Here is a 10,000-nt window from a genome sequence, read left to right as displayed (position 1 = left end):
CTATCCATATCTAATACCCACAATCACATGTGATTTACACAGCCACATATATTTGTTTCTCCTCAATATATTTATTGAATGAATTCAAGGTTTATTGAAATTGTATTAAATAAATGAAGATTATTTTTAATACAATCATTGACATATAAAATAACTGATTAATGTAGTTAATTTAGCAATTCTTTCCTCCAAACTGTTCACATTACTAGCAAAACTGTACTAGCTATATGTAATCAAAGTGCTCTCTACAATATTATAATTTCAAATTTCCCATTTGGGGTCAAATGTAAATCATGATAACTGTGGTATTATGAATTGAAAATAGATAATATTCTAATTCAGAGGTTTACAGCATGTATATTTTCCAATTTATATAATCAAGTCACATACTCTTTAGCTAACTTGATAGTAGTAATGGTTTCCATTGGATATTTATATGCATCAAGCACTCCAGACATATATTATCTCACTTAACTCAGAAAAGAAATTTATCGTACTCACTAATGCTAGACCTTGTGCTAAGTATACAAAGAAGGTGAGAAGGCAAAGCTCCTGCCCTGAAGAAGTTTGGACTGAACACTATGGATAAGAAGGCATACATATCCCATGTAAGGAAACAAACAGAAGTCATGTAGGAAAAGACAGACGATGTTTGAGAAACTTGAAAGTTCAGTGTGACGTGATGGTCATCAAGGTGCATGGGTAAAAAGAAAATAAATATTAAAGTCTATATTTTATACCAATTACCCATCATTACAGGGCTGTTATGAATATCTTACTACTGTAAATATTTTCTTCAATTGTCATTGAAATATTATTACAAGCTCTGCTCCTAGAAATAATTCATAAAATAATGAAACCATTGTCTTAAGCAAGCTGAGCTATGGCTTAGCATATGACATGTGCCATCTACTTAAGAAAGAGCTCTGGGATCCAAAGAAACTTGTTGTTGTCCAGTGTTATGAAACAGAACTAAAAGTGATGGCACTAACTTCAACACTTATTTCTGAGGCATGGAAACTGAGGAGGAAAATCACATAGATAAGTAATACTTACAGAGAATATTTTATGAGACTGAGATGTGGTAACAAAAAATATATTTCGATGATAAAAGTGAAGAAGTTGTGTGTTAGAGAATTTTACAAGTGAAAATATGTGTTAACATTATCAAAATATAGACAATTGTAAAGAATAAAGGCTTTTAGTCTATGCAATTATATATAGACACAGGAGATACTAACAGGCTCCCATAAAGTTGTTGTATGTAATATTTAGTATTGATTAATTTGAATAAGATCTATCTAGAATTTAAAAGAAAAAAACTATTTGTTTACTTACAATTTAATTTTTATTGATATATAATAGATGTATATATTTTGGAGGTATATAGACAGTTTAAGACATTTATAAAATTTTTAAAGACCAAATCAGTAGAATTGGGATATCCATCACCCTAAATATTTGTCTTTTCTTTATGCTAGAAATATTTGAAATTATTCTCTTCTAGGTATTTTGAAATATACAATAGATTGCTGTAAACTATAGTCACCCTACTGATTTATTGAACACTATGTCTTATTTCATCTATCCAACTGTGTATTTGGACCTACTAATCCTCTCTCCTCCCCACTGTTCTAAACAGCCTCGGGAAACCAGCAATCTACTACCTTCACGAGATCCGCTTTTGTAGTTCCCATGTATGTGAGAACATGTGCTAATTGTCTTTCTGTGCTTGGCTTATCTCACATACCACAATGACCTGTAGTTCCATTCAGGTTGCTGCATTTTTGAAGACTCAATCTTGATTTAAGCTAGGATTTTTAAACAATGAGAAATGCACAAATAAAAGTATATTTCAAAAATTATTTCCAAGAACTTGAAAAAACTGATACACAATAATTTTCTTTCAAAAGGGCTTTGTATGAAAATGGTCCATAAGGTTGGATGCTAAGACTAAAATATAAAGAAGAGACAAAAAGCCAAATATGGCCAGTTTGCTAACTACTTGATTGCCTTTAGTGCTCTGTCCTTCACTTTAGATTACCAACATGAAAAGTTTTTATACAAAGATGTTGAATATTGGAAATCTTGAGCACTCCCCAACAAGCAGAATATGACACAAAAGAAGTTCTTTATGGCCTGAAGCAAATCCCCTGGATTTTCTGCCTCCCCCAGATTAGTCCTGCTACTATAATGTTGGTCTCCTGAAGTTATCACCAGTGAAAGAAAGTTTTCTCATTTCTTATGAAAACAAATGAAGAGAAAAGCCTTATCTGTAGGAGAAAGTACATATTAAGAAAAAAATCTGTATAATTTTAATGAGGAAAGGGAGAGACACAGAAAGAGAGTGACTGATTTGCATTTCATTTGCTTTCATTCACATATCTAGCTTTCAGTAAATATTTATTCATTGATTATCTCACATTGGACTACTTATTCCAAGACCAAAATACAATAACACAAATTAGGTATGCAACAGTTAGTCCCAACTATAAATGCTTAAGTTTTCTATAACTGGAAGAAGTTAGTATTATAGGCTTCTCTCTATCATATATATAATTTTTGATCAATCAAAAATTAGATACATTGTATAATAACAAAAATGCACATATTGAATTACAGGCAAGGTAAGAAGTATGCTCCAAAATTTGTTGAAAGTAGCAGCAATTTAAGAAAAACCAAAATAAATTATGCATGAGAGAGCAACACTGTAAACTAGCATCAGTGGACAAATGTGTGGAGGATAAACAGAGAGATCCAGCATCAAGAAACAGTGAGCCTATTTATATGCCACAAAACTCCATTATTACAGCCTATTCCACTATATTTAGAATGAGGCAAAAGATCAGCAATGTTTTAAAACACAGAAAGCTCTTGAGAATTCCAGATGTTTGGAAAAGCTGAAAGACAGTTGTTTTTAGAGCCATGCTATGTACTATCCCGGAGTTTTCCTAAGCATATATCTTTGACAAACTCCTGAGTTTAATTGAAGTATCTCTCTTAATCTTAAAAGTATGTCTCCTTATACTTGAGATGACTGCAAAGGTATTATATATCTATCACTTCTTTTTTTTTTTTGAAATGGAGTTTTGCTCTTGCTGCCCAGGCTGGAGTGCAATGGCATGACCTCAGCTCACTGCAAACTCTGCCTCCCAGGTCCAAGCAATTCTCCTGCCTCAGCCTCTCAAGTAGCTGGGATTACAGCACCCACCACCATGCCTGGTTAATTTTTGTATTTCTAGTAGAGACAGGATTTCACCATGTTGGCCAGGCTGGTCTGGAACTCCTGATTTCAAGTGATCCATCTGCCTTGGCCTCCGAAAGTGCTGGGATTACAGGGCGTGAGCTACCACACCTGGTCTATTATTTATCTCTCTCTGTGTGTGTGTGTGTGTATAGATAGATAGATAGATAGAATGAAGCTCATAGCTATTTAATATTAAGAAAAACATAAAATGTTTAAGTTACTGATGCTTAAGATTTCAGACCACAGTGATTCTCAGAATACAAATATATTTTGGCATCTATTTTTGGAAACAGTGTTTTCTAAAGATTCAATTGCCTTTTGAATAATTTAGTTGGCAGGCAGCAAATTACATATAGGTTCAACCCTAAAATGACACAAACACACAATTAACTTCTCCACAAATATCTATCTCTAAATAAAGTTACTTGTTTGATACAGATATGAGTTGTAGGAAAGTTACAGGCCCATGTATGAGACCCATGATAAATGTTATCAGGAAAGAAAATAATTTTTAATTTAGTAGTCTCTAACAATCTAGAAAGCCCATGAATATTTACTATTAATTCACTATGCTAAAAACTGGATAAAAGAAAGCATACACAAGAGAAAAGCATCCATAATAAAACACTTACTAGAATAGTATCAAAATCTATTAAAATTTTGGGATTACACATACACATTTGAAATCAACGATAGTTTCACATTTCTAGGGAGAATCTTAAAAATTTATTTGTCACCATAAAATATATGTCAAAATATTGGGAAACTTTTGGGCTACAGTCAAGACTTTGTTCTTACAGCAAAACAATTTAGAAAACCTTGATGTAAGTACCATTAGTGATATAGTAAGTTGTTATGTATATTCGTGGTCAGAATGTTCTAAGGTGTTTCATATAAATGTGCTTTCTGAAGTTCAGATAATTTCACCTTTGGCCTTACTATTAATCCTTAAAGCATGTGATCTCCACAGTTGTTTTAACTCTTGTCTGTCTCTTAGAATCTTCTAGAAATTCAGCCCAGATCAGTATGCACTCAAAGACTGCCTAGTCTGTTTAAAGCAAATGCAGTACACAGATGACTCCTAAGCAGCTTACATTCTAGTAGTGGAAGGATAGCAATGAAGAAATAACTTCCAAATAACAAAGCAAATACTTTAAAACGTGCCTAAATCAATCTAGTATATTATTTCAAAAAATGCTCCATGTTGGCAAAATTATAATAATAATAAATAGATTGAAATAATGACATATGAAAAAGGAATAGTTACGAAAAATATAGGTCAATTCAAAGGATAATGTTGCACAAAGCTCTCCACCAAAAATTCTAGTGAGATCTGTTATTCCAGTTTTAGTACTGATCATTCCTTTTGTATTTTTCTCTTCGCTACCACCTCTGGACTTGTATATTTCTCTTAGCCTTTCTCTACCATGGTGCTGCAAGAGAATTTAGCTCTAATATCCTGACATTCATCGTATAACATAAATTAACTTTCTTCTTAGGCATCCCAAGTTAAACTTGGTAAATAGTATGTAAGGGAAAATTGAGAAAAGAGTGACTCAAATAATTTTCTGTAGGGCTTTATTCTTTAGCTCAACCCTAGTGGAGAATGATTGTGAAACCTGTAAAATTAATTATTATATTTAAATATCATTACTTAAAACTTGAATCTTCAATGAAACTTTATGTTTTACCACTATACTATTTTTTTTTTTTTATTTGACATGGAGTCTCACTCTGTCACCCAGACTGCAGTGCAGGGGCACGATCTCGGCTCACTGTAACCTCTGCCTCCAGGGTTCAAGCAATTCTTCTGCCTCGGCCTCCCACTATAGGTGCGCACCATCATGCCCATCTAATTTTTGTATTTTTAGTAGAGACGGGGTTTCAGGCCCGCCTCAGCCTCCCAAAGTGCTGAGATTACTGGTGTGAGCCAGTACACCCAGCCCCACTATACTAATTTTTACAATACTGCTATGCATGGATTTTTGATTAAATATCAAAGATATAGGTCAAAATAAATATGATGGATAATATATATGACATTCTTCTTTATCGTTAATGAAGAGGTTGTGAAAAAAATGTAAGTTAAAAATTTAGAGACAATCTGACCTAGTCATGCACTGCATTAGAATAGTTAATACAAATAACACCTGATATCAAGTTTCACAATAAATAACGTAAAAATTTTATTAATGCCTCTGTTTCTCAATTATGTCTAGATGCCAACATGTTAGTACCTAGATTGTGTTTTCTCACTGACATTCCATAACTCAAATAATCTAATTTGTAGAAATATACTCCTTCTCCCTAAGGGATTTAGCAGAGCTATTTTTATGCTGAAAAGGAAATGTTTTATGTAAGCATTTTTACTTTTTTGTGAGTAGTCTTTTTGGTGGGAAGAAGGTACCCCTCCTTAACTTAATCTCCCTCCAAGCATTTATTCCTATTCAATTATTTAAATACCCAATTTTATTTCCTTTCCGTGTTGACAGCTGATTAATTGTGTCTCTTTTGTTTTCCAAATAAATAACCCTTATTCACAACACTGATTAGTTGATGGCTTTGTCAAAAAAAGATAAGCAAATTATCCTATCTATATTTATAAAGTTTGAAAATATTAAGGTAAAATAAAAGATAGGTGGGAAGATTCTTATATTCACAATTTAACACTTAAAATTTGAAAATATGTATTTGCATCTCCAAGAATAAATTTCTAATATGCTGACTAAAATCATATTTTGATTTTTTCATGGCATTGTCAAATAAGGCATGAAAATACACATTTTGCCTGTGAAAACGGGTTTGGTTGACATTAACAAAATATAAGAAACTTTTTTAGCTATGTAGTACCTTGCCTTTCTTGGTAAATTTTGACAACTATTTTCACAACTACTAGTACATTGACGTATAAAATATATTTCTGTTTCCTTATTGGTCTGTAAACTGTTTTTCTAATTCAAAAGAAGGCAGAGTAACCCTTTTGATATTGTTATTGTTGTATCATGCTAAGTAAAATGACAGTGACCCTGAAGGCATTGAAAAAGTCGAATAGCAGATCCTTTAGGAATTGAGAAATAACAATTGGGATTTTTTCTTTTAATGTACTGGTAACTAAATTGTAACTTACCTGTTGTATAAGAGAAGTGCAGCAGGTCTTCATTCATATCTATTTTTTTGTTGAATAGGTTTAATTTGTACTTTATATTGTAGATTTTAAAAACATTTATATGCTTTTTTTTTTTACATGATGTAGAGACAGACGTCATTCTGTGATTAAAATCTAGTTCTAAAATGTATTGAATCAGGAAAAACAAGGAATATATAATCATACATTACCTTTTTCAATATGCATCCTTTTTGACTCATGTCCCATGTCATGACCAGCCAAATCTCCCTCTTTGGGCCCAGGGAGTACATTTGGTGATAAGCCCATCAGCATCTGGTTCATGGACAACCCATTCTGATGGACCGCTGTTATACCCGAAAACAAACAAAACAAAACACAAAAACACCATAACACACAAGGTTCCAATAAGTCAGTTAAACTCTTTTTGGACTCAACAGTAAATATAATATTAATATAATAGTCTAACTTTAAATTTGTAATCTATCCCTAAAAACACTGTGATAACTGATAAACATGATAATTCATCAGAATATGCAGAAAATACTGAAAATGACATCACCTCACTTTATTTTTACTTTGCATAAAACAAGATTTTTATCTGGAAAATATAAATTTTTAAAATATAAGAATAATACAGTAGAAATTGCCATTTGGCAAACATTATTAATAATAATTGCTTCAGGGATCAAGGGATAATTCTGAAACTAGTGAGTGGAAGTTTGGTTAAGAAGAGAATATTTGCATAGTCTTAAGATACTTTCTCACCAGACATTCACTATCTCCAAAGGTAAAGAACAACAATGACAACAAGTAATATTTCAATAGAGAAACCTGGTAGTCACCACCTTAAGAAAGTGATGAAGTTATTGCTGGCATTGTAGAAATGTGTGTCTCCTGAAATGAGTCACTAGGAAGGACGCACTATCACAGCTGTGTGATTCTCGCCAAACATCCATAACCTAAGTCTAATCAAAAGGAAGCATAAAAAAATCCAAACTGAGGGACATTCTACAAAATAAATGGCCTGGCCTGTACTCAAAAAAAAAAAAAAAAAAAAAAAAAAAGTTACTGAAAGACAAATGGACTAAGGAACTGTTCCAGATTAAATAATACTAAGAGAATATGACAACTTGACAACTAATTGTAGTGTGTGATCATAGATTGGCTTTTGTACCTAGAAAAAAAAAAACCTTACTTTAAAAATATTGGTGGGAAAAGCAGTGCAATTTAAATAAAAACTGTAGTTCAAATTTTAGGAATATAATAATGTTATCTTCCTGATTTTGATCATTTTTCTGTTATCTAAAATAATGTTCTTATTTGTAGAAGATAAACAATGACAAATCTGAGTAAAGTTGTATTAAATCTATGATAGAAGCCCTAGGTGACATTATGCCTTTATTGAGATATCACTTTCAGAGACCTCGATTGGTTGACTGACGAGGTAAATCAGGATGACAAATGCATAAGAATGATTTGTATATTTGAAAATTTTCTAAAATTACTTTAAAGTAATATGTAACACATATATGCATATATATGCGTATGTGTGTGAATGTGGCTGTATTTCCATTTCAACAATTATGGCATCCAGGCATATAAAAATGTCTCCTTTGTTTCTATCAAAAATTTTAAAAAATAATATAACCATTAATAAAATAACATGAATGTATAACAAAACTCTTTCAAATCTTCCCCAATCTGTCCATCATTTTCATTTTGTTCCAAAAATTTTTTTTTCTCTAGGACAGCACCTTTCCAATGACAATATATTATAATGAAGCCAATATTTATCATTAAATTTCTGATTCTAGTGTCAACGTACCATAAAAATATGCAGTAAATATTTTATTTGAAAACTATTTTAAAATTGTGTACAAAGTTATAAAATTAAGGAAAAGTTTCAGGCAGGCCAAAGCAAGCATATATATTTAGTATTATGTTGAACTATATAATTTCCAATAATTGACTATCTTTTATTTATAATTATTGACATAGCATTTAACTTAATCTTTATCCTCTTCAATAGCTCCTAGATCAACAATTTTCACTTTATGCATACACTCCTTTATAACCTATTAAGACACTTTCTAGAAAATGCTTTCCTATTATGAAAATATTCTCAACAACCAAATAACTTAAACAAATTTTGTATAATTAGATGAAGTTTATGCTATAAAAACAATTGCATAAAATAATAGCTAAATTCTGGAAATAAGGAAAATATATAGGTTTTATCAAACAAGATATTCTCTTTTAATATAGTCATTTATCAAAAGAATAATCTGAGATTATTGCATAGACACAAAAATCACTTGTTAATTTGATGGCATTTTAACTTTATTCTTCAATTTCTTGGTCGTAAGTACCAAGGTTAAATATTGTGAAAATGTTATAAAATAGCATACAGTCCTACTTTTCAAATTTTAATAATAACAATATATGGCAATAGTATGCATTATTGATTATTACTAATTCAAATTCTCAAACTTAGCTAATTTCAAATTCTTTTATTCATTGATCACCTGAATGACTTAGAAATGTATGTTTTTAAAATTTGTTATTTTGAATTTAACTCATTTCTCTTTGTGGATATCTCCATTAACACAAGGATAAAATTTAAAAGTCAGTGAATTACAAAAATGGCGGGGTAGTATTCGAGGAATGATGTTGAATAATCTATAAACAGTTTACCAAGACACTAGATATTTGAGAATTGGTTGTGTTTACTTCAGAAACCAATCCAAAAGGTTACTTATTTTCTCTGTTTCATAGCTCAAATCTTTATATGTGGCATCAAAGAGAGGAAATTTATATCAGGACCTGTTAATGTAGTATCATACCTCATGATATTACGAACTGAGAAACATAATTTTGAGAGATGGCTATTGCTACAGAGTTTCAGAACATGATCCATCTGAGATCTATTTGGAATGAGGGCATGTTGATTAGAAAAGCCAGCTGAACCCTAATAAAGTTTAAAATGGTGACAAGTAGAAGTATAAGACCTACGGATTCTGTCAGAAGAGCTCTCAGTCCGTGCAGGGGAGCTGGACACACTGCTGCTGCGATGTGATGATGGGTGACTGCCAGGCCTTCTCCCCTCCTCCAGAGAGGGGGCAGGTGAGGGGCTATCGGGAACACGCTCCTGCACCAGCGAGGGAGGGAAGGAGGGTAGAAAAGACGTTAAATACGATGAACCTTTACTTAATGAATGTTGGTTTTCTCAATACAGTAAGAAATGTAAAGAGAATAAACACTTTATTTCATCAGCATTTAACTGTACTAAAAGATACATTTATCTTGAGCAAAGCCAAATAAAGTAGAAAAAGATGATTTATGAAACTATAGTTCTACAGGTAAGCACAACTGCAGTAATGGCAAATGTCAATCTACTCTGGAGAAAAAGTAAGCCCTAAGAAGACACCCAAAAATATCCAAATAAGAACCCATTAGATAACAAAGGTCTTGGAGAATAAACAAGTATTATTTATAATCATTTTGAAGAAATCTTTAAATATATTCCTGTGTTTCCGCAAGTATCTGAAGATCATGTAATAAACACATTATCAACATGACTGACCATAATAATAATACCAGAGGAGTTTTTTTTTTTTTTTTTTTTT

The 10,000-nt window shown here is 31.7% G+C and overlaps 1 protein-coding gene across 1 annotated transcript in view; it reads right to left on the bottom strand.

The window, feature by feature from the left end:
* The window catches only part of DACH1 (dachshund family transcription factor 1), a 433,308-nt gene that overhangs the window by 114,720 nt on the left and 308,588 nt on the right, over window positions 1-10,000 (bottom strand). The window contains exons 5-6 of the mRNA XM_011932161.1: window positions 9,387-9,522; window positions 6,584-6,718 (exon numbers count right to left, since the gene is read on the bottom strand). Coding sequence (XP_011787551.1) covers window positions 6,584-6,718; window positions 9,387-9,522 — 271 coding nt within the window. The remainder of the gene's footprint in view (window positions 1-6,583; window positions 6,719-9,386; window positions 9,523-10,000) is intronic.

The sequence above is a fragment of the Colobus angolensis genome, unplaced genomic scaffold, assembly GCF_000951035.1.
Source record: "Colobus angolensis palliatus isolate OR3802 unplaced genomic scaffold, Cang.pa_1.0 Scaffold94, whole genome shotgun sequence".
Classification (NCBI taxonomy): domain Eukaryota; kingdom Metazoa; phylum Chordata; class Mammalia; order Primates; family Cercopithecidae; genus Colobus; species Colobus angolensis.
This window is presented reverse-complemented; position numbering and strand designations above follow the sequence as displayed.